This window comes from Poeciliopsis prolifica, unplaced genomic scaffold, assembly GCF_027474105.1.
Source record: "Poeciliopsis prolifica strain line A6 unplaced genomic scaffold, Auburn_PproV2 SCAFFOLD013, whole genome shotgun sequence".
NCBI classification, from domain to species: Eukaryota; Metazoa; Chordata; class Actinopteri; order Cyprinodontiformes; family Poeciliidae; genus Poeciliopsis; species Poeciliopsis prolifica.
This window is the reverse complement of record NW_026562388.1, coordinates 9,946,954-9,972,224: the sequence shown is the minus strand read 5'-3', so window position 1 is coordinate 9,972,224 and position 25,271 is coordinate 9,946,954. Positions and strand designations below refer to the sequence as shown.

The following is a 25,271-nucleotide window of genomic DNA, read 5'->3' as shown; positions in this document are numbered from 1 at the left end:
ATTTTGCGTCACGCGGTTTCCTGTTTGGGATTCGTCCAATCAGCTTTCTCCGCGGATTGCAGCCGTTGTTCAAAACAGAAGAGCTTGCTGGTGTAACGGCGTCACAGCGAAAGACATTAGCTGGAGAGGTTAAAACGGGTCGAAAAGGTATTAACAAGTCCATTATCTATTGAAAGTTCTGTTTAACTCTATGTTTATCTCGAAAAATCATCTAATAATGAGAACATTAACAAAATGTATTGATCGAAAGCCAAGGTGAGCTTCTTATGTCATTGCGACTTGCTAGCTTAGCATCGTGGAAGTCACACTGTATGTTGGAAATGTTTTCTCACAGAGAAGTTAATGTCTTTCGCAAAGTATAACTTGCACGGTACAACTCTTTGCAATATGGCATTTAACAACAACAAAAAAAAACTAACCTTTTCTGCAAGCCTTATGAAGGCGAAATCTTCATAAGGATTGCAGCAACAACTGTTTATGCAGTTGTTGCGGAGTCGCTAATGTAATTACCATTGCAAAGATTAATTGCGTGGTTCACTTTGCAGAATAGCCTTCTTTATTTTCAAGGGAGGCTATATAACGATCAAAATGGAAACATTGTTATTTAATTATTATTATATCCGGTATAGGTTTGCAGTGTTATCCATGGTTCTAAATAGTTGTCTTTGTTGCACCTATGTACGGTTTTCTTCACGTTCAAATGTACAGCTGGATCTTGCCCCGAGCTGCTGGCTCGTATGTATTGTGTTTATGCAGTTGTTGCAGATGTCAGTGTAAACCTTGTTGCAATACTCGGCCCCGCTCAGCTTTCGCTCGGGTGTTTTGTCTTCGGGATGAACCAGCCTTTGTATGATGGTGTTGTCAGGTTTGAAACTCACTGGTAGGCTGCATTAAACAAGATTAAACAAGAAACTATTACCTAAAAACACTGGATGTGATTTTAAACTAAAGGAGGTGCTTTATTTCACCATGACTGAAGGTGATTGGAAGACGTTAGTACAGAATAATGGGTATGTAATGTTGGCTTTAAAAGCAAACATAGATGTGTATCATGGGAAAATAACACATGCATCACTGCAAGTTGGAACTTCTAGTAATCATAAGAACATCTTAATAAGCTGCTATAGGGATCAACAATGGCAGAAGGAGGAGATGTGGATTGGGAGCTCAGCAAAGAAAACATTCAGCCACTGAGGCGTGGCAGAGATATATCAGTGTTACATCAAGCCCTTAGCCAACGAGAGGAAGGACCCACTTCTGCAATCAACCAGCAGAAACAGTAGGGATCATCTTTCTAACTTTAGACTTGAAGTGGAAAATGATCAAACTCTGGTCTCATAATTTGTTCTGTTTCTTCAGGATGTTTGAGTCTGAACTTCGACTGTATGAAGGAGAGGATCCACTGAGTGTTTGGGATAGGTAAGTAAATTGTACAGCATGAATGACAGGTTTTAGTAGATGTTGCCTTTCTATCTCAAAACCTCTGTTAACATAATTGTGTGGTTTAACAGGTATATTAAATGGACAGAACAAACCTTTCCTCAGGGGGGCAAAGAAAGCAACATTGCAACACTGTTGGAGCGGGCTGTGACCAGATTTACAGATGAAAAGATGTATCACAATGACCCTCGCTATGTTGATCTTTGGATCAAATTTGTATGTACTCTTTTCATTTTGGATTTATTTAGCTATTCTGATAAGTTTTGTGGTGGTAAAATTTGCCAAATGTTTGTGTTGTATGTCACCAGGCAGAGAACTGCTCAGAGCCCCTCGATATCTACAGGTATATGCAAGCACAAGGAATTGGAGTGACACAGGCGGCGCTCTACATCGCTTGGTCAGAGGAGTACGAGAATCAGGGCAGTTATCGAAAAGCAGATCTTGTCTATCAAGAGGCATTCAAGAGGTTTGCTGAGCCACATGACAAGCTTCTTCAGTTTCACAAGTAAAAATCTGTTTAATTATGATTACACCTCCCAGTTTAACTTCCTCCTCTTTGAACCGTTCTATAAGAATTACAACATTTGAATGGTCATTCTCAGGGCTCTGCAGGCTCGTGCGTCCCGGCAGGCGTTATTAAAATTGGAAAATGACAGCAGTGACGAGGAGCCAAAACAACCTGAAAGAGTTTCACTAGCCGACCTCAAACATAGAGGGAAGAAGAAGGCCATTGCTCCTGTCAACAGGACTGGGTCAGCAATCAGAAGTAAGGGAAATTTTTAGCTGATGTTACCTTATCGTTATAGCATTCTTTATTCTTGATACGTTCCCTTGGCAGGTATTAGTGGAGGCCTGCCGTCACGCGGTGCCCCGGTCCTTGGCAACGTCTTAAACAGTAAGCTGGTGATTTTCGATGAGAACAAAGCTGAAACTCCGGGTCCATCAGAACCTTTGCTGGAATCCTGGATGGCTCCTCCCACATCAAGGGCAAAAGAAAACGAACAGAAGCCGGAGAAATGGTGCGATGTAAAGGTATGAGAAAACATGTCTTTTTTTTTTTTTTTCTCATGCAAATTTGTATATCGATGTCCAGTAAAGAAAATTCTTATTTTTTTTCTCTTGCTTATAAATGTCATAGATGCCCCAGAAAACAAAATTTGGACATGTAGTCATGCCTCCACCACCTCCGAAACCCACCTTCCAACCATTTGTTGAGGAGTCTGACCAGCCTCCAACAATGTGAGTTCCTCCAGGAATCATATTTAGGATAAGAACAGACTAGATCAACATGAGAAGTAATATTGGTAATTGGAGACAAATTTACATTTAAAATAAGAAAGAAAAAAAAGAGTGGAATACATGAATGTGGAGGTCTAGAGGTTATTTGTCTTTTATCTCAACCAAATAAGGATATAAATAGTTTGAAAGACAAAATCACGGATGAGTTTTGGGAAATTAAAACTCTGCCACTGGATTTCTGATTCAGAAATGTTGTATTTTGATGGAAAAACTATCTTAAATATAGTCACTGACATTCGCTGCAAAAGGTCATGGCTGCATGTTTACAAAATGCTTTATCTAAGCATATACACTGAAAGTTAAGTGGAAGGAAAAAGTGTGGTCAAATTTCAATAGACACAGCAGTTGGAATCAATGATTCACTCAGATTTATCTAGGACATCGGCTACCACTATTCCATAAACCTTCTTTCAGATGAAAGAAATTTTTTTAGGATATCATCCCCGAATCTACATAAAGGTTTGCTGAAGTGTTTGCTGAAGCATTTCACTCCTAAATCTTTAATGTAAATTACAAGAATTTGATCATCAAAATCTTTAATTATTTATTCACACTAAACATTTTTAATAGTTAATTCCTTGTTTTCAGACTTGTTTCTTTTCTAGATCACTGTAAGATAAATATTAATGTCTTTCCTCTCCTTTAGGACGCCGTGTAAGATAAACCCGACGGTGAACTCTGTTCTTTCAGCGCGGAAGCCGAGTAAAGAAGAAACTCCCCTGAAAAGACTGCAAGAGCATCAGCAGCAGCATAAGGAGGCAGAAGCAGGAAAACTGCAGGAGCGGAGCATGTACTGTAAAGAACTGCTGCTCAGCGGGGCCACCGAATTCTGCTTCGAGGAACTGCGAGCTGAACACTTCTTCAAAAAGATGGCACAAAAGTCCCAGGAAGCCAAGGAAGACCGCTGTCAAGCTGCTGCCAATCCTGCCAAGTGACACTCGCACCTTAAAAAATTCGCCAGAATTTTGGCAAAATTTCACTATCATGTTGTAGTTGCTCATGTATAGTTTGCTTTCCTGTTGTTAATATTGTTTTTTTTTTATTGAAGAGGCTTTTTGAAATACTTCTAATTTCAAAGCATGTCACTTAAGATGTGTAGGGTTTGTCAAAATTTTGCTCAAGAAAATGCAGACTAAACATTACGGTGAAACGAAAAACGAAAAGTCGTTTGACATGCAGCTGTTGAGCATAACACGTTGGTGTCCTGCCTCTTGAATACTAGTTTTTCTGCTTTTTTCTCATGCTCTTCTTTATAAATATGGAAATGCTCCGTATCAGTTTTTCTATGTTCTTTAGAGCAGTGACTTTTACATGTGCAGATCATTTTTTTTTGTCTGTTTCAGTATTTCTTAATAGTTTTATTTTAATACTTTTCTATGACACTCAAATTTAGATTAAAACCCCTTGTTTGAAACCTCATGTGTAAGTTTGTGTTGCTGAAATAGAGACTTCTGCAGTTTAAAGCTAAATCTCTGATGCTTTCAGATGAACAAAATGTCCGTTCATCAAGATAGTTGAGAAATGTTAGACACATAATCCTACTCATGTGTATTTGCATGTTTTACTGCTATTAATTACCATCTCACGACTAGATTGTGACAAAATTAGTGCTCAATGCACTGCTGCTAACTAATGATATAATTTATTTTCTTTGAGTGACCTGAAGATCCTTCACATTAGGGCTGGGAGACATGAGGAAAATTTAATATTCTGATATATGTTTGCTATTTCACGATGCACAATATATATTACGATATTCTTAAATGAGATCCAATGTTATTTTAAACTATAGAACCCTCACAGCATGACGTCACCCACGCCCCCATTTTCCTGCCAGAATGAAACGTAAGCTCATCTAAAAAGGGATTCGGTATTTTGCTATGAACTTTCTACATCACAACGAGATATCAAGGTGAGAAATAAGTTTTAACTAAGAACAAAAATAGCGAGGGACAGGGAAAAGGTTCGATCGTAGAGTGTGAGGTTTCACTCGAACACATTCCAATTCCAGATACGAAATCCCTTCAAATTAAAATTCTGCGCTACCTCAGCTGAATTTAGAGTAAACAAACCAACATGGACAACGACGTTGAAGTGGCAACTTTAGTTTGCGGACTTATGTTAACCCCAAAAAGACGTAACCAAAAATCAAAGCTTTGGATTAAGAACTGGAGACATCGCGAGCAAAGATTATATTTATTGCATCGCAACATGGAAGTGAGGTTTTTTCTTTTTTTCATAAAAAATACTGTTTTTAATGTTTTCGGTTTGGTCGTTTAATTAACCGTTTACGTATAATTTCATAATTTTTCGCTGTGTTTATGTTGTTGTAGAATATATGCATATGACGGAATGACTGAAACATCAGAGCAGCTTAAAGTAGAAGAAAGCATTTCCTGCATATTCGTTATTAGAAAATCAGATGGCAGTTATCCTTTCCCCCCCAAGCTTAACGTATTCCAGCTCCTTTAATTGAAACTTATTGTATTGTTTAAAATTGTATTATGACTGCAGAATGAAATCAAATGCGCCATTTCAACCAAAGATTGGAATGCGCTTCTCAACCAGATGTACTCTGTGTAATACCCCCGCCCAGGTCGCCCACCTAGACGGGGCGGATGTGCGCATGCGCGGGTCCGGGGCGGATGTGCGCATGCGCGGGTCGGGGGCGGATGTGCGCATGCGCGGGTCCGGGGCGGATGTGCGCATGCGTGGGTCGGGGGCGAATGTGGAGTTGGACAACTTCCGGTGGCTATAGCGTTAGCATTAAAAGGCTAGGAAAATGGCTCAGTCTTGGCGCAGTTGTTTTTGTTCAGTCCCTGGTTGTTCATGTGGGGCAAGAAAGCAGCCTTATCATGCGTTCCAGACGGACCCGGACCAACGAAGGCAGTGGATCCAGGCGATCCGAAGAGATGAAGGTCCGGACTTTTGCATAAAGACGGGGAGCACTTTCGTATGTAGCCCCACTTCACACCGGAGGATTTTGTTGGCGGATCCACCACCAGCCGCCTTAAAAGTAGAGCTGTTCCTTTTCTGTTTGCCTGGAATAACTTCACTGCACCGGCAATGTCTGCTTTCGAGAAGGCGAAGAAACGGCAGTTTGTCCTCTCTCAAAAAGCTAGCCAGGCTGAAGATGCTACTGCGGACCATGACAACATGGCACATCCACCCGCAGGTAAACGTTTAATAAAGATAGTACATTGTATATATTGTAAGGAAGGTCGCATCGCGAGATTTGTTGTTTTAAGTCTGTTTATTCTGTTCTTGACAGCTGGGGTTGCCTTGGCAACCAGTTCTAGCAGCTGATCCGTTGTTTTTTTACTGTTGTTGGATATGGCACTCACCGCTCGCTGCCCGGACATCGCTGAACGCTGTCCGTGCCAGAGCTAGAGGCCAGAAGCCACACAGTTCATTGTGGCAACAGCTCAGTTTTTGTTGTTGTAATTCCTCCGTGTGCTGGAAGGAGTAAAGTTTCTGCAAGAGACCCTTCGTTTTTTGTCGTGTGTCTTCAAGTGCCGACACGCCTCCTTAACGGCGGAGGTCAAAAAGCATGACAACTGGTGTCAGAAGTGGGATCATCTACAAGACATTTGTGAGTGAATCCAATCGTAAAGAAAATGTCCAAGCCATCCTGAACTAATTACAACTTGGAGACAAGCTACGACTGGAGCAGGAGAAGAAATCGCGCTGAGACAGTGGTGGAGCTGCTGCGGTGCTACCGCGTGGCACTTCCGGTCCAGCCCTTCACAATAACGGTAACAGCAACAAAGTTGGCACAGCGTTGAAGAAGGTTGTTTTTGGTCGTATTCTGTCAATATAAGAGCATGAGCAAACTTACCAACGGAAAAAATAAATAAAATAAAATGACACAGGATTTACAAGGTGCTACAGCTGGCCCTGGAGAGGCAGACACAGCTCCAAAGTGGTTACAGGCTTTGCTGGAAACCAAAATCAACAAACAAGACACTTTCAAATGATGTTGGCTCCTGTCCTTTCACATATAACTGGACAATCAGCTGTACAGCAAACCCAAGCATCAGGTACTGTTCCTGAGAGGAGTGATGATGTAATTCCAATTCATTCTACAAGAGAAAGGCATACATGTGAAACACATGCCCCTTTGGATGTGACAACTAGACCACGTATTCACGCTCCTTTTGCAGCTGAGCTGGAGGTTATAAATGAAAGATCACGAAGCTCAGGCCCAGTGAGACGAACCACCACCCCTGGACCTGACCCAAGACACAGAGACATCAGGGACAGTGAACCTGAGGCCCAACACACTTGAACATTGCAAACAATGTAGCCTCTGGAAGTGTTGTTGTCACCATGAAGCCAAAGGTACCAATCAGAGTGTGCAATTTTTCAACCAAGAGAGTGGCTCTACAGAGAGGAGTGTGTCTTGGACTCTTAGTTGAAGTTTATCCTCTGCCCCCATTTGCACCAAAACCAGATGCAATGCCTGCACCATCACTGGTGGTTGGGAGAGTAGCAACAATCTCTGACATTCCTGAGCACCTTCAAAGTTTGGTGGCTACCATAAGTGAGACCCTCAGTGAGGAACAGCAACAGCGATTCATTCAGCTACTCCTCAAATACCAATCCATCTTTGCTAAAAGTGACTCTGACCATGGCTACTTGTCTGCTGTTACACACAAAATTGACACTGGGTCTGCCAGACCTGTGCGTCAACCTGTGAGAAGAACCCCTCTTGGATTTCAGGACGAGGAGGAAGCACATCTAAAAAAAATGCTGGCGGAGGGCATAATCACACCCTCAGCATCTGAGTGGGCTTCTCCAGTGGTCCTAGTTCGAAAAAAGGATGGAGGAGTAAGATGGTGCGTAGATTACCGCTGTCTGAACAACCTAACAATCAAGGATGCTTATCCATTACCCCAGATTGAAGAATGTCTTGATGTTGTGGGTGGAGCCATCATGTTCTCTACTCTCGACCTTCAATCTGGCTATTGGCAGATTGCAGTGGATAGTAAAGATCGAGAAAAGACAGCATTTATCACCAAATGGGGCCTTTATGAATACACTCGAATGCCATTTGGACTATGTAACGCTCCAAGTACATTTCAGAGAGCAATGGAGCTCGTTCTCGGGGGCCTTCAGTGGGAAACTCTTCTCATCTACCTGGATGATGTCATTGTCATCGGAAATGGAGTAGATCAAAGTTTAGATCGGCTCGAGCAGGTTTTTCAGAGGTTCCAAAGCTATGGATTAAAACTAAAACCATCAAAATGTCACCTGCTGCAAGAAGAAGTTCTCTTCTTGGGTCACGTTGTGAGTGGCAAAAGGAATCAGTCCAAATCCAGCCCTCATAAAGAATGTTCAGCAGTGGAACTCCCCCAATAACTTACAGGAGCTACAAACCTTTCTTGGACTGTGTAACTATTACCGGAAGTTTGTTCCCAATTTTGCAGAGCTGGCAAGCCCCCTCCATACTCTGCTCAAAAAAGGGACAGTGTTTCTATGGACTGATGAGCAGCAGTCTGCATTTATGAGGCTCAAAGAGAGACTGACCACTGCACCAGTGTTGGGGTATCCCAAGCTGAAGGGAAGTTCATTCTGGATACGGATGCCTCAAACAACAGTGTTGGTGCAGTTTTGTCACAAGTACAATGGGGAGAGGAACGAGTTCTGAGCTATGCTAGTAGCCGCCTTTCACCGGCCCAGCAGAGGTATTGTGTCACTCGTCGTGAATTACTTGCTGTTGTTCGTTTCACACGGCAATTTCGGCATTACCTACTAGGTAGAAAGTTTCTACTTAGGACTGACCATGGCAGTCTGACCTGGCTTTTTAGGTTCAAATGTCCTGAAGGACAACTAGCCCGTTGGCTTGAAGAATTAAGCCAGTATGACTTTCAGATTGAACATCGAGCTGGCAAACATGGTAATGCAGATCCATGTCGAGGATGCCAGGAGAAAAGGTGGATAATTGTGACTGTTACCAGGCAGGGATTAACCTGTCAGACCTGCCATGTAAAGGGTGCAGGTACTGCCAAAAAATTCACATCCAGTGGGCCAAGTTTGAAGATGACGTGGATGATGTTTGCCTTTAGCCGTAAGGTGCATCCAGCCCAGAAGCAGCACCATTAATGAATCGCACACATTAGGGGATCAGACATCTGTGTCCCTATCAGAGAGGCCGGAAGTCAATTGGCTTGAATCCCTTAGTCCTGAGCAACTGTCAACACTCCAGAAAGCAGATCTTGTTCTCGCTGTTCTTCACAAATGGAAAGACAGGGACACTCCCTACCAAAGATGAAGTGGCGCTGGAGAGCCCTGCAGTGAGGAAGTTCTGGCTCTGTTGGCCTCAAGTCACACTGAGGCAAGGAGTGCTCTATTACTCCTGGGAGAGAATTGGAGATCAGCGTCCAAACTTGCTGTTATTAGTTCCTCGTCCATGCAGAAGGAAGTCTTGGAATCATGCCATAACCCTCCATACTCTGGCCATCTAGGAGAAGCCAAAACCCTGGAGCGTGTGCGTCAGAGCTACCATTGGTTTGGCATGGGTGGAGATGTTCACCTGTTTGTCAAGAGATGCCCACATTGTAGTGCATGCAAGGTCACAGGTCCGGCAAAGAGAGCAAAACTGCAAAGCTACCAAGTTGGAGCACCACTGGACCGCCTACATCTTGATCCTTGGCCATTCCCCATGTCCAGCACTGGGAACAAATACATTCTTGTTATTATTGACCAGTTCACAAGATGGGTTGAAGCTTTTCCTATTCCTGATCAAAGTGCTGAAACAACTGCAAGGAAGCTAGTCTACGACTTCATTGCCAGAATGTCTGCAAGCTCCTGCAAAATTGCCAAGACCAAGAATTCCAACCAAAAGAAGAGGATGTCCCCCTGGTTCCTCTGCTACCGCTGTCAGATGATCAGGATGAAGACCTCCATCCCAAGGACCCAGGATGCCATCCAGATGGACGACTGGGGGATTCACACGCGTCTGAAAAGACTGTTAAAACAGCTAGTGGTCGTTTAGTCAAAAGACCACAGAGATTTAGGCACTAGTTAATTTAGAGAGTTAATTGAATGTTACAATTAGATAATTTAAATAACTTAGTTCTGTTTTCTTGCCCTTATGGCACATGTTTCAGTAGTTAAGTTCTTATAACTACTACTTTTTTCTAAATTTTGGCTGTATAAGCTGTACTGAAGGGACTCAGTATTCCTAAAGGGGGGATAGTGTAAGGAAGGTCGCATCGCGAGATTTGTTGTTTTAAGTCTGTTTATTCTGTTCTTGACAGCTGGGGTTGCCTTGGCAACCAGTTCTAGCAGCTGATCCGTTGTGTTTTTACTGTTGTTGGATATGGCACTCACCGCTCGCTGCCCGGACATCGCTGAACGCTGTCCGTGCCAGAGCTAGAGGCCAGAAGCCACACAGTTCATTGTGGCAACAGCTCAGTTTTTGTTGTAATTCCTCCGTGTGCTGGAAGGAGTAAAGTTTCTGCAAGAGACCCTTCGTTTTTTGTCGTGTGTCTTCAAGTGCCGACACGCCTCCTTAACGGCGGAGGTCAAAAAGCACGACAATATTTTCCATGTAAGATAATTTCAGTAAAATATAACTGTTGCTATAATAATATCATTATTATTATGATCACATAATAATGAAATTATGAGATTATGTGGTTATGTATTTTGTGGAGAGATTAAGTCAATGGCTGTAGTGTATACATAGATGCTTCGACTCCCAACATGTATTGATCTTCACAGAAGTAATGTTTCAAGTATATAATTAAAACTTATTGCTAACCGTATGTTTTGCTATTTTATTTTGTGGTTTTAAAGGTGCACTTGATGAAGCTCTGGGTTATAATATGGAGTTGGAGGCCAGACTTCAAAAAGTGGATTTGTCTGCCACACTTTTTACTACTACTGTGCCTCTTATGATCAGATCCGGTTCTACACCAAATTTCCATCTGAATGTGTTCCAGATCTTCTGGGAGTCCATTGCACCCTCTGCATCATGCCTGGTGTACTGGACCAGAGCACAGAAACTTGGAGAGGAAGCATGTGCTGAAGCCAGCCCTGCCCGCTGCATGCCTCTGATTGATGAGTTTCTGATGTACTCATTCAGGGTTGCAGTGGGCATGAAGGAGCAGCTCATTGCTGACATGTTTCAAGTCAGCATAGTTCTCATAACTACAAACTTCAGTGTATGTTATTGGAATAGTCTGACAAACACAAAGAAGGGCATAATTATGAAGGAAAAAGATGAGTCAAATTTCCCTCTCTTTAATCTAATTCCCTTTAATAAAATCTGGTAGAAACAAATACCTTTCGGATTTACCTAAGAGGTAAATAGAATTGAAAGACAAAATGAGGTTGACACAAGGAATGCGGGGATTGAGGTCATCCTTATACATTTTTCCTAAACAATAGAGTGGATTTAAATGCAAATATTCAAAACATCCTTTGGGCAGTTTCAAGTTTCAGGTTTCTTTTTAATGATAATTACATTACATTTAAGACTAGCATCATTCTGTTTATCCAAATTAGGTCACTGTTTCCTGGAGCATCCAGCTAATAAAGCAAGTCTTTTAAATACCTCTGCATGGTCAGGAGTATTTTTAGAGACAATGTCTTCTTTTATTGTCCTGCATCTGACCTGAATAATTTGATTACACACTATCAACATGTGTTAATGAATCCATATTTTTCTCTGTCAAATCCATCTTTAAATATACACACCCATACAGATTTTGCTGGAAAGTTATTTTTAATTAAAAATAATAAATCCACCAAGAAAATTAACTTGGTTGCATAAGTATTTATAGATTTACATATTCTATCGAGATTTTACATAATTGTGATGTGTTAGAAAGATTATATTTTTTATACATATATATTTTTTAAAACAAACGTGTGTTATGCATCTTTGTTCAGACTCCCTTAGTCTTCCATACATTTTTGCTCATTTCTCTTAATAAATATTCTCAGGTTCAGTCAGTTCAAATGGAAAGCATCTGTAGTGACACATTCTAGTCTTGCCACAGAGTCTCAATTAGGCTTCAGTCTGGACTTTAGCTCCATCATTGTAGCACATAAATAAGATTAGGTCTAAACAATTTTATTGTAGCTTTGTGCAATCTTTTAAAATCTTATTTTGATTTGTCTACCACCTTACTACTCATGCACTTGAATTTCACCATTCAAGGAATTTTCTAGTCATTCACTCTAATATTTTTGCCTGTTTAAAAGGTGAACCTCCACCACAGCTTTTCACACATTCTCCTCCATTACTACACATTTGACACTGTTGAAGAAACACATCCACAGCTAATAAAGCTGCTACCACCATGTTGCACCATGGATGTTCATGATGATGTACAGTGTTAGTTTCCATCTCTAAGAGTTTTGAATGCAAGCCAAAAGTTCAGTTTTGATCAGTGCACCTTCTTCTACATATCTGCTGTGTTCCTTAAGGTTTGTGGCAAACAGCAAATGAGACCTAATATAGTTTTGCTTTCAACAATGGTTTCCTTATGTGCAATTTTTTTAACCCAGTAAAATACATTGATGTTTGTGGTCTTGACATTGCTTAACACCAAACTATTCCAAGAGTGTTAAATTATTTTGTAAGGTACGTCTCTGTGGCAGCATAGTTGACACATTAGGGGTAAAAGAGACAGAGTGACGGAGACTCTCGTACCCCCCAGAGGCAAATCTGTCATTGTTATGCAGATTGCTGCACCATAGGCTTTCTCAGTTGACTTTTCCATTCCTAAGGAGAACCATCGTTATTTTAGTTCCTTTACAGGGCCCCTTAATATCAAAATGCCACGCACTACACGTATGACCCAAATCCAAATCAGTCTTGAAGGCAGTTTCTGCATGACTTGACCCTAATACATTTTCCTGCTTTGAGGTTTGTTCTTGCTCCTGTATAAATTATTCAAGAATTAATAGAGGAGAAAATGCGAGCAAGAGAGAATGTTTTACTTCAGAGATGATTGTATGTAGGACTTTGACAGTCTGTTGTGTCTTTATCCACTTGGGAACACTGGATATACAAGAAGCTGCAAGTTATTTTAATGATGGAAAGAGGTTTGACCAATAACATGCATCCGAAACATTTGACTCCGATGCCATCTGCCATCCCTGACCCTGCCATCCTAGGGATAATGCACCCAAGCTTACTGGGTGAAATCATCACCCTCTTGTTCTCATGTCACTCATGTTACGTGTGAAGGGGACAGAGGGACGGAGATGGAAGGGTGGGGGAGGAGGACGAAAGGTATCCCAGGTGATGAGGTGTAGAAGAGCTCTCCTTTCCTCACTGTTACCGGAAACCAAAAATACACACACACACACACACACACACACACACACACACACACACACACACACACACACACACACACACACACACACACACACACACACACAAACAGAGCTATCAGTTCTTTTGCAGACCAATGAGGGAGTGGGAGGAGGGAAAGAAGGAGGGAAGTGATAAAGAGAGAGGGAGGTGGGAGGGTGTGTGGAAAGCCAGCAAGCTTGAGAGGGAGAGGAAAAGAAGAAAAGGAGGAGGAGGGAGGATGGATGGAAGGAGCTTCATGATGGGGCCGTGATATTCTCTCCTAACGAACGCTGCTTTTTTCTCTACCATGGCTTTGTCCCAGCTTTGTGCAGCGTCCCCGGGAGGAACCGCCGGCGCACGGGGCAGCACTCAGCCAGGGAGCTGGAGATGAATCAGCCCCAACAAAGAGCCTTTGAGATGGCAACGTGTGCTTCTGCCTGGAGGAAGGAACGCATCAGGCTTTCCCAGGCAAGCGGCAGCCTGCAGCGGGCTCTGGCTTGAGACCCAGTCCTTCCTCGTCGCTGTGTGTGTGAGTGAGGGAGAAAGAAGGATGGATCTGCTGTGTGTGTGCATATGAGTGTGATTGTAAGGGAGCAAGTGCATAATCGTGCTTCCAATCCTTCCTGGAGGAGTGAGGCTCTCGTCTTCACTGGACAGCAAGGTAAGAAGAAATTAGTGATTTCCCTTTATGTTCTCCTCTGACAATTCATCCCCTCCAGAGAGCTGGTTACCCTGTCTCCCCACAACAAGGAGAGAGGAGGGTAAAGGTGGTAAAGAGAGAGGAGGGGGAGGGAGAAAAAGGGAAATGAGAGTTAACGTCATTGAGAAGGAGCAAGCTTGTGCATGGATGGCATCGCTGAAGCATCAGCCGTGGGGAAGGGAGAAAGAGATGGAGAGGCTGTGAGCAGAATGTATCGCAGCCAGGTGCCGATGAGCAAAAAAAAAAGAGGACAACTGAGGAGGTTGTTTGATGCATCCAGTGATGGATCTAAAAGAGGAGCCTTCACCTTCTGCTCACCCCTCCTCCTCAAAACCCCAACATCCTCTTTCTCCTTCTCCCTCTGCTCTCAGCCTCTAACTCAAAGAATTAGGATGTAAAACAGTGGGATGGATTTCTGAGCATACCTGAACTTTACAGTTAAAGCTTTTCCAAAAAAATGTTGTCACTTTCTGAAATCTGGAACAAAAAGGAAGCGGACGTGTTACATGTGTTCAGAACATTTAGAAAACCTGTTGTACAAGAGCTTGCATAAACGTGGGAGGCAATGTTTGAACTGTGCTTTGTTCGAATGCAGACAGAAGAAACAAGAGCAGTTTTCAGAGCTGTAGAAAGTAGCAGAGTCTCTCTATCATCGTCTTTATTAGATGCTAAGTGTTGAGCAGAAATCAATCTAAGGCTAAGATGTTTTAAGGAAGAGTATGGATTTTAGTTTCAGTTCAGAGCTCCAAGACCCACACAGGCTACTCACTCTTCCTGACAGTCACAGCCTCAAGTTACTGTTGGACCTTCAAAAAAGTTCACACCGATGCTGAAACTTTTCAGATTTTCTCTCATCACAAACACAAATTCAGTTTATTGCAATTTTACTTGATAGAATTGAAAGAAAGTGAAATGGAAACCTAAGTCAATATTAATATTATCAAAATTTACTGCCAGCTTTCCATCAAATATGACACTGCTATATGTCAGCATCAAGCAAAATTGATGTGCATACAGGAAATCTTGTCACTGTTTCCTTTTAACTCTTCCATAAGGATGCGATTTGTAGCATGCACAACTAAAATCCATCCTGCCATCATCTCTGCAGCTCCTCCAGAGCTACTATGGGCCTCTTGGCTGCTTCTCTAATTAATGCTGTCCCTACCCAATTCAAGAAGTTGGCCATGTTATGGTTTTTTTCACTTTCACATGATTATGGTTCAGTAAGATGTTCCAAGCTTGATATATTGTTTTGTATTCTTACCAAACTTCAAACCTCTATATGCCCTATTTTCCACAAGCTTGCCTGTTATGTTTCAGTCTTCTTGACGCTCTTTGTTCACTACTGTTCTCTAAAAGAACAGATGGATTTATACTGAAATCACAAAGAGCTGGAGCTAGGTGCATTTTACTTGAACTGGATTGAGGGTCAACAGAATAAAAAATGTAAAAAAAAAAACATAATAAAAAAAATGTAGGAAAGAATGTCATGCCTTTATTCCACTTCATTATTACAGTTCTCTTTGTGTTGGTTTAGCTCATGAAATCCCATTACAATGAAGGTTGTGGTCAAATAGTTCAAGGCACATAGCTCCTATATATGCTGTAAAGGTTTATAAGCCTGCTGTTATCTTTGCATGCACAAACCCCGAAACATAAGGCAGGATTTTCTTTGTGACACAAAGATCAAATTGAGCGACTGGATTGTGCCATGTCTGGTGATGATGAAACTTGAAGAAAAAGCTATGCAGTTGTGTCTCAGGTGTCTCATTGATATGCAAGAAGGAGAAGGGAAAAGGGTAGAGGAGGAGACAAAGAAGGCCTGTTGCATGCCTGCACACAACTTTGCATCTGCCTCTGAGGGTGGTGTGAACCCTCCAACATCCTCTGATTTTCTTGGCAGAGTTGCGTCACACTTCTCCTTTTGCTTTATTTTTCTTGTGGCCCACAGTAAAAAAGACAGGAAAAGCAAACTGCTGCACTTGAAGCGGGACACTGACATAACCGGAAGGGATAGGAAGTGGACTTGCAGCACTTAAGATGTTTTTCAAAAATGTTTTTTGTCAACTTCTTGACAGGGAGCACTAGTAGCTTAACATCACAACCGGTGATGATACAACTGGGATAATTAAAAAAAAGAATGCCGTTAGCCCAAATTAGTCCTGCATGATTTAACTTTCCTCTTTCCATTAAATTAGCACCCATGATGTTCAACAGAGAAGGACAGCAGCCTTGGTGCAGATTAATGCCATAAAGCTTAAAAACTGCTCCCAGCTTCATCTCTTGAAGAGACTTGCTGAAGCCATGACTGAAAAAAAAAACATAAATCAAAGCTTTCAAAATCTCCTGCACGTACAGTAAAGCTTGCACCAAGTCCCAGTGCATCAATAAATTAGACCCCGGAGAGAAGAGTGGAGCTTGTGCTATTGGCCCGGAGTGATCATACATCTCTATCAACACAGTGTCAACCGTTCAAAACACGAGAAAGAGCCAAGAGCATCTTCAGTCAAAGAGTGTGGGTCTGTGCTGTGGTGTATATGTTATTACTTTACATGGAGAACTGATTTAGCAGTGCATTTTGTTTTGTAATTTATCAGCATCCAAAGAAGATCTTACAAACACCTTGTGACACTAAAAGTGTTGCTGAGATGGGAGCTGCTGCTTTCACGGCCCATTTATGTCCACAATGTTCGCTGCAGAGAGGAGCAAACATGTTTTCTTGTCCATATCCTCATCTAGGGGAATCAGTACCATTATGTCAGATGACAGAATGATGTATGCACTCTGTGCGGATGCCTCTGTATTGTCCTGAAATCCCCTTTTTTCCCCCCACTGTGGCCTGTTTACTGCAGAGGAGCTGATGAAAATGGTTATATCCTCGAAAGGAGGATATGCACTGATACAAAAAGAACATTTCAAACAACTATCTTTTCTCATTATGCCACTCCTTATGCTTTTGTCAATAGTAGCCCAAAAACAGTTTGAGATGGAAAGAAATGTTGGAGTCTCCAAAATTTTTCCAATGACCAGGATGTTATTTGTTAATTCGAAGCGTCTTACAAGTCTAATTTGAGTGATCTAAATTTTTTGGGATAGTTTTTTTATTTTCAATTAACTTTTTTCAAAGGAGAAAAATAGACAAAATGTGAAATGATATTCTGGAAGAAAAACACCTAAATCACTCCCCTCCAACTGCACACCTTAGTATGAATGCTTCTCATTCCACAACTTACACATGTGGAATCCTCACACACTCCTCCTCCCCTCTCACCTTCAAGTAATATTGTGTTTTCCCTACCATTACAAAGGTTCCGACTTGTCCTACTTACTTAGAAAGCCAACCTGAACTCCAGCCAAATATTGTCAGAATTTCCCTCTTTTCCATTTCATTTTATCTTTACTATTTCTGCATAGTTTATATGAGCAAACACAATCAAACTCACTTTGTTGACAAATTATAAAAGGACACAAATGTTGGTGGGAGATGAAATCCTATCATTTAGTTAAAATGATAAAATTGGATGAGTCAAATAAGCAGCGAGTGGGGCTTGACCCAAAGTTGTTTTCAACACCAAAAGTAAATCTATATCTGTGGAAAGCATGACTTTGTTTCCATTCAAGAGCCACACTTAAACTGAGCAGTGTGTTTAGATGTAATCATGAAAAGGCAGGTTTTAGGGGTTCTTTGGTGTGTTTTATGCAATATCTGTACATGAATTACACAGGAGGATTTGCTTTTGTTTGTTTTTTCTTTGGCATTTGGTTGTGTAGTGTTTTCCCTTTTCCCTTTAAATTCCATAAACAAAATTTGCTCTGTTTAAGAAAATGAGAATTACTCAAGAAGAAATGAGCCCCTGGCTGACATAAAGGGACCTCAGATTAGCATGGACATGCTGTGGAGACATTAAAGGTTTAGCCAAATTTGTTCTTAGGAAAAATGAACATGCATATGTAGATATACCTACTCAAAACCTGGCCAGGGCTCCTTTGGCATACATTTCTGAATTAATGTGTTGTGGCATGGAGATGGTCAGTCTGTGGGTATCAACCAAGTCACCCAAGTTGGAGAAACTTGGGTGATTTTAATAACAGCGTTCCTCTCCTCTGCAGCTCACCTGGGTCAGGTCAGAATTTTAGTCATTTAGCCAAAGGGACAAGATGGTTTTTAAATCAGGTATGAGTAGTATTTGCAGTATAGACAGTTCTTAAGTCTTGCTCGCACCTTTTTCTGTCATTCTTTTTCCTCCCACTCAACTTTCCATTCACTAAATGTTCTGATGCAGAGCTTTGTGAACAGCCAGTGTCTTTAGCAGAGAGCTTTCATGATGGATGATGTCAATGGGTATTTGCCAGGCAACAAACATCAAAGTTCAGCACCTAACCGAAATGCCTTGACCTGCTTTCCCCTGAGCCATGCAAGTCAGAGAATGCATGCCAGTCTCCGGCATTTCACGTTCCTCACACTTCATCGTGCACGACATGCAACATCAGCCCACTAACGTGAAATATAAATGGCAACATCATGTTATTTTATGTCGCTGAATGGAGTGTTTTTCATCACGAGCAGTCTGTTGTCCTTCAATAGTCATCCCATTTCTCTCTAGAGGAGACTTCAAAGAGATATGAGACGTAAATCATAAAACAGTCCCATTGCTTTGACCGGTCACGTCCTGCATTCTGTACCTTTTTATGTCCTCACATGAATCTGTGTGCTCAAGAAATAGATGACCATTGAAGTCCTCCCTCCCCCCCAATCCTCTTCTTTAGAGGCAGGCTTATTACACTCAAAGGGTAAAACGGTCATCGTAATGAAGCTGATAGAAGAGCCCTCCACACTGCATCACACAGTCCAGAAACAGCAGTTCAGGACTTTTCCTGTGAAATACTGTAGCTGCAACCCTCTGTGAGTCTGTATAGCAGCTGGATTATTCTTATAGATGAATTTAGAGAAACAAAAAAGAGGATTACCTCATCTCCCACCGTCGCTCACCCTCACTATTTGACATGAATCCTGCACGAAATAAACACGTGTCTGATGCTGGAGAGGAGGGGTAGGGAGTGAGGGGGGGGGCAGAGGGGCGATCAGTACTAAAATTAGATCACTGAAAAACCAAACCAAAAATACCAAGCCCGCAAGCACAGTCACCTGCACATTTCTCTACATGCATGCCAGCATGAAGTAAAAAAGCAGAAATCAGGGCAAATAGGGAGTGGGGGGGAAAAAAATCATTTAACTGAGCTGGGAGCACTAACGTCGAGTAAATCCAATATCTCTCTTATCTCTCAATCCCCTCCCACTCAACCACAACTCCCGCTCGGGGTGATTTGAACATGAGAGGAAAGCAAGTGTGGCCCCTGCTCTTTTCTCGTGATGTAAGCAGGAAGCATATGAATTGCATGGCTGAATTTCTGCATACCATGAAAGGCCGAGCTGCTGTTTTGGATGAAGAAGCTCCATCTAGTCTCGGGTAAGGTTGTGACTGCAACCTCAGCTCCTCTGAGCTCTGAGATTTGGATGGAATTAAGTAATGACTCTCTGGAGAGGAAAATTGTCTGGCTGCATGTTTTTCCCCATAATTTCAATAGTTTATGGTTTGTCAAACACATTTTGTTTCATTAAGTTTTGCTCTTTTCCATTAGTTGGAATCAAACGTTTGAAGAAAAAGACTTAACCCTTTTCACTCTGTATTTTCTCTCGTAGGTCAGTTTTTTCATTATCTTCAAATTCAGACCGTTGCATACAGTTTCTTACTTTTGACTTTCAAACTGTATGAAATGGGTCATGTCTTTAACCATTATTCAACATACTTCTCACAATAGTTGCTTGAATTTTGGCCCATTCCTCCTGACAGAACTACTATACCTGAGTCAGATTTGTAAACAGCCTCACTAGCGCACACTTTTCCAGGACTGCCAAAAATTATCTGTGCAACTGAAATTATAAATTTGTAATGTGGCTTCAAAACTTTTGCTTTGTTTCATTAAGCCTATTTGAACCAAATCTGGCGATATGCTTTAGCACTTTGTTCATTTGAAAACATCCATTTGGGCCAAGCTTAAACTTCCTGTCTGATTTATTGAAATCTTGTCTCTTTTGTTTCCTCATTCTGTTATTCTGGTGCTGGCAACTGTTTTTCTCATGGAGCAAAACATCCCACAACTTCACATTTGGGATGGTATTTTCAGGGATGAAAGCAAGAATGCAAGATGGTAATTTCCTCAGACCACAAGACATTTCTCTGTTTCTCATTTTTTGTTTCAAACAATCCTAACATAGCAACATTTTTGAAATGACCTCATCCTCACTGCCTCCTCACATCCCTGACAGCAGCCAGCTGACTATTGCCTCTGCACTTTGATTGCTCCAAGACAAGCCACTAAGGCATAGGGTCAAATCCCAGCAGTTTTACAGGAGATGTGACCAGAAAACCTGATCGTGCTCTGTGTACATTTGCCCCTGCGCATACATATTATCCTGGAAATCAATAGGAAACTCTTATCAAGACCATCATGGGCTCAGCAGAGTCTGAGGTCATAATAAGGCTAGCTGCATGTGATTAAACCTTGTAAATCAATAAGTGCATCACCTTTTGGAGTGATTTTGCCCTGTTGGCAATAAATGTGTGTATGTGTGAGTCTGTTCCCTAGGTTGTTAGGTTTCTACTCACTTTTCAGAGATTAGACACTTTGATTGTGCCCAATTCACTTCCAGTTTGAACTGATGATTACTTGGTGAGGGACCATAAAGACCCCACCCCCCATTTGCTTCTGTGTCATCATTTTTGCTGGCAAGGAAAAACTTTGCGCTGCATTTCGCTTCCAAGTAAATCATGATTGATCGGCTTTTAGGGCAATTCATGAATAACTAAATATCAGTTAGGTCAGTGCCAAAATCTGAACAGCTATCTGCAGTGCTGATCAGATGTTTATATCCACCCGTCATTCGTAATGTGCAGCTGTCCATTTGGAGATTCTAAACAGTAAAGTTTTATGGTCAAAAAGGCAATCAGTGAACTGTTTGGTCACAATCATTAAATTATGTTTGTCATGTTCATCACATATATACAGATGGTGATGTAAATTTTAAGTAGATGGCCTGATGCATTTTTGGAGATGAGATAAAGTAATTTTCAGTTTTGCAGCTTGTTATTGTAAAAAGGGCCACAACTGTCTGTGGCTGCAGAATTCTTTCAGGTCTGCCAGTAATTTCAGTCCCAACTGTTCTCTCCCTACACCATAATGTCCCTGTCAGATAGGATTAGGGTCTTTCCCAGCGCCACGGTATATACACAAGGAGAGAGTGATACATTTATGCAACACTTAGCATATTAGTCGAGTGATTGAATTATCCTTGGAGAGGGACACATACTTCCAAGAACCCCCTTTCTGCACTGCGCTCATGTGACCAGTGGACCTGACCTCATTGCGACACGGCAAGCCGAGCAGCACGGGTTAGTCACCGGCACATCTCCTAACAGGCGGCGTTGATATCGTTTAGAGCCATGCTGGTCTCAGGGATGGAGGTGCAGGGAGGAAAGGCTGGCCAGCGTGATTGCCCGCTGGGTCACAGAAGGTTGCAAAACTCATTTTCTCAGCTCCCACCACTTCACAGTGCATGGTGGGAGATTATCAGATAAACTCAGGGCACCTTGAAGGCCTCTGTTTTTGCCTCATTATTGCTGGTTAAATTCTACGTGGACATAGAATAAGTTTCTGTCTCCAGGTCATATTGACACAAGGTTATTGTGCTGGAATGTTTCTGTTCCACAGGAGGGATCGTTTTTGTTCTTGTTCACTTCTAAATATTTCATAGTTTGATGTAATGGTGATTGCAGACAGAAATGACTCAAAGTAAGATACTTCTGATGACCTTTAAGGAATGCAACAGTTGTATTCCATGACATGAATTCATCTGTTTGTGTTGGCTGTTGAAGCACTGATGTCAGCTGTGATGCACATCTTATACTATAGGAATTTGAGTTCTGCTTCAAAATCCTCTCAAAGCTGCAGTTGTCCATGTTGTTTTTCCCTTCATCAGTATAACTGGAGACAGCACTGAGCAGTTGGATTTTATTTTTATTTATTTTTTTTGTAATAACCTTTTGTGGCTAATTCTAATTGACTGAGATGCACTTGTCAGTGACAAGTAAAAACTGTATACATAAAATCTCTCATTGTAGTGATCTTATTCATCTGTGTGGTTTGTTTTTTCTGACACAGAAGCTCACAACTTTATTGTCTAGATAGTATTACTAGCCCCTTTAAGTTTATAACTAAAATATTCAGAGAAATCATAAATTGAAATCAAGAAAACATGTTTCATAAGTATTACTAATCTGTTAAAGAAGGGATTTTTCCAGCTAATAGTCTGCGAAGGACATCTGCCTGCATCGCTGACTGGGACGTCCTCTACAATATGATCTGCATTAATATTTACATAGGACTAAAGCATGAGTAATTATCTCCCTGAACAGGGAAGCCTGCAAAGGCTGGGAAGTGTGTTGCAATGTAATTCAATTAGTTCCCTCCATTTAGAAATAAAATAAAGCTGAACACCCAGCAAACCTGAGTTAGCTGCTCAGCATGTTCATCCACAGATTAACTGGCTACCTCGCCGCAATCAAGGGCAACACGGGCTACTAATTAGGATAGGATATGAAAGGCTTAAAAAGGAGTATAAAGATATCCTTATATAGTATGTTTGTATTTGTATGAGCATGTGTGTGTGTGAATGAGTGTGAGCTTGTGTGTTGCCTCCTTAATGCACCGAAAGCCTGTGGGCACCGGCCAGCCTGGCCGCGTGTTCATCTGTAAAAGGGCAGGAAGAATGAATAAGCCCTAATTGACCAGATATCCTTCATTAAACATGGGCTCACAAATCCATCCACGCTCCCTGAAGCTGTTTTCACTCGAAGAAGCTTGTGACAGCCTTCAAGGCAATGGGAATATAGGACATTCACATGTCTCAGACGCAAGACGTTCACAAAACAGAGGTGCAGGGGAGTCATTTGAATTACCTCTGGAGATTTTATTTGAATACATCTGAGCAGAAAACTGAGAAAAAAGGAGAGTGGAAACATGTTTTTAACCATACAGGTTGGAGAGATTTGCTTATATTCAAAGGACAAGATTACAGTTATTTGATTGTGTGCTTCCTGCACACAGCTGAGTAGTTTCTTCACTACGTATTGCTTGTTTCTCTTCAGGGACATACTGAAGCAGGCAGCCTGCCTCTCTTTTGGACCTGAGGATGTTCCGCAAGAAGAAAAAGAAGAGGCCTGAGATATCAGCGCCGAAAAACTTCGAGCACCGTGTTCACACCTCGTTTGATGCCAAGCGGGGCTGCTTCGTGGGCCTGCCGACGCAATGGCAAAGCCTGATAGAAAACCTGCGGAGGCCCAGACCTATGGTGGACCCCTCTCGGATCACAGAGGTGGAGCTGAGGCCAAAAAAGGTATGCCACACCTTCACTTTCAGTAAAGTTTATTTGAATCTACTTTTCACTGTTTTATCCACACAAATGTTCATTGAAGAGTTCTGTTACTAGCTGCATCACTGCAGGGGAGTATTTTCTGCGCTGCAGAGGTATTCTGCTGTCTCAGACAATCCCATAATACTCTGATGACATCGTGGAATGACTGCTCCCCTTCCCTTGTTTTTGCTTCCTTATCTATCACAAGGCTGCGCTAATGACCCTGCTGCGTACACTGGCTGCACAATGTTGAAATCCTCAGGGGGGAACACAAGATTTATTACCGCATGCAGGCAATTAATAACAGTATAAGGTGCTTTCCCACAAACGTCATCAAATAAAGAAGGAATAAAAAGTGCAGGTACTGCAAAGGAAATGCCTGTGAGTGATCCAGTCTGCAACTCTCAGGATTTCTGTGCTTCACAAAGTGTTCGGGTTGATAGTTTTATGGGCCTCCTAAAAAGTAAAAAGCACTGCGATGTGGTGACGATTAGTGCTGTGCAACATGAGAGCCACTGTGTCAGCATTTGGGTCGGAAACGTAGATTTTTTTTTTTATACCTTCCTCACCGATATCAGTGCAAGACTCCTTCGAATGAGGAAACCTGTAAACAACACAAACCACAAATTAAAGTAGCTTCATTTGAGTTCACCACACAGTAGAACCGAAGGTGAAGGTAAAGAATCATAATCTCTTAAATAATTTTGCACAATATTTCATAAACTATTCTCTATTGTTCTCACCTCTGACAGAACAACTGGATTTATACCGATATTCAACTATGCACAGGTGAAATCTGTTTACTGATTAGGTAACTCATGAAGTCAGCTTTTGCAGTAGATTTAATTTAGGGGTAGAACACTAGAGGAAGGTGGATACTGAAATTATGCAAACCACACTTTCTGATTTTTACTGGTATAAGGAGATACAGCCATGTTCATAAAATTAGAATCTTTGTTCCGATGAGCTTTGTTCTCAGATTAAAAGTATCTTTTGAAAAATAATATCTGTTATGAAAACACTAAATATGTGATTTTCTAATTGTAAAAGGTGTGTCTTTATTAGATTTAAGTAAATAATTATCATAAATAACAGCACAACAGCTTGAAAACTCCGGTTTGTGTGTACTTAAACTAGTTAATGTTTTATCTAGTGAATTAAGAAATTACATTTTGATAATATTCTCATTTATTCAACATGACTGAAGGTAATTATGCGTTGTTCCCCTTCAACATCCCAATTATGTGCTACTTTATTTTGATCTAGAACAAAATGAAACACTTTGAAGTTTGGGTTAATAATGTGACAAAATGTGATAATATTTTCTGCAAATCCACTGTGATAAACAAAATATTGCATAATACTGTTCATGTTTTTCCCCATGTTTTAATAGTAAATAGATATGAAAAATTATAATATCTCATCAGGCAATTATCCCCAGCCTATGATAGAGACAAAAGGTGAGATGAGGACTAACCTCTACTCCATTTGTGTGAATATAATAGCTTTTAGCCAGAGAAACAGAAGAGGTTGTTGACTGACTGTAGACTGAACATGACTCTACTATGGCTGACAAGCCACCATGCACACTGAATGCATGTTTCTGGCAAATCAGCTGAGGTTTACCTGATGATTTTATGTGGAGGCAATTTGGCCCTTTTGCAAGCCTACCAATTATTCATACCTCTTTAAGAATTAGAGCAGGAATCTCTCATTTATCAAAACACAGTGCAATTCACAATGACTCTAGTTTGACTTTATTGAATGTATTGAACATAATGTATTCTTACATCTTAAAGTGGCTCAGATTTTGTAACATGGCCAAAAGCTTCCATGTATTTTAGGGGGACTCTATTATAGCTGTTTATAACTGTGGAGTGAGGATGAAAATTACGTATGTTTCCCATATTTTCTTTACAACGCTCATACCCCTGAATAAAATTCAGTGCTTTCGGTTTCTTTTCAAAATCTCCTAATCAGTAAATACTTCTCAGTGTATTTAAATTGCAGGAAAATCCACTTTCCAGCTCTTGTGGAGAAGT

The 25,271-nt window shown here is 41.3% G+C and overlaps 2 protein-coding genes across 3 annotated transcripts in view; both read left to right on the top strand.

The window, feature by feature from the left end:
* Positions 1–62: 62 nt before the first annotated feature.
* Positions 63–4,137, top strand: bub1bb (BUB1 mitotic checkpoint serine/threonine kinase Bb). The gene is made up of 9 exons (XM_055038071.1): positions 63–147; positions 1,119–1,279; positions 1,360–1,419; positions 1,512–1,656; positions 1,749–1,945; positions 2,043–2,206; positions 2,279–2,472; positions 2,579–2,679; positions 3,386–4,137. The coding sequence occupies exons 2-9, from the start codon at positions 1,137–1,139 to the stop codon at positions 3,672–3,674; spliced, it is 1,293 nt and encodes a 430-aa protein (XP_054894046.1). The 5' UTR covers positions 63–147; positions 1,119–1,136; the 3' UTR covers positions 3,675–4,137.
* A 452-nt stretch (positions 4,138–4,589) lies between these two features.
* The window catches only part of LOC129365122 (serine/threonine-protein kinase PAK 6), a 28,321-nt gene continuing 7,639 nt past the window's right edge, over positions 4,590–25,271 (top strand). Inside the window, exons 1-3 of one of the 2 annotated variants that reach the window (XM_055038068.1) lie at positions 4,590–4,651; positions 13,380–13,718; positions 22,964–23,211. In XM_055038068.1, the coding sequence (XP_054894043.1) occupies positions 23,008–23,211 (204 nt within the window). In that variant the 5' untranslated portion in view covers positions 4,590–4,651; positions 13,380–13,718; positions 22,964–23,007. Of the gene's footprint in view, positions 4,652–5,824; positions 5,915–13,379; positions 13,719–22,963; positions 23,212–25,271 lie in introns of those variants that run through there. The other variant, XM_055038069.1, reaches the window with a different exon arrangement.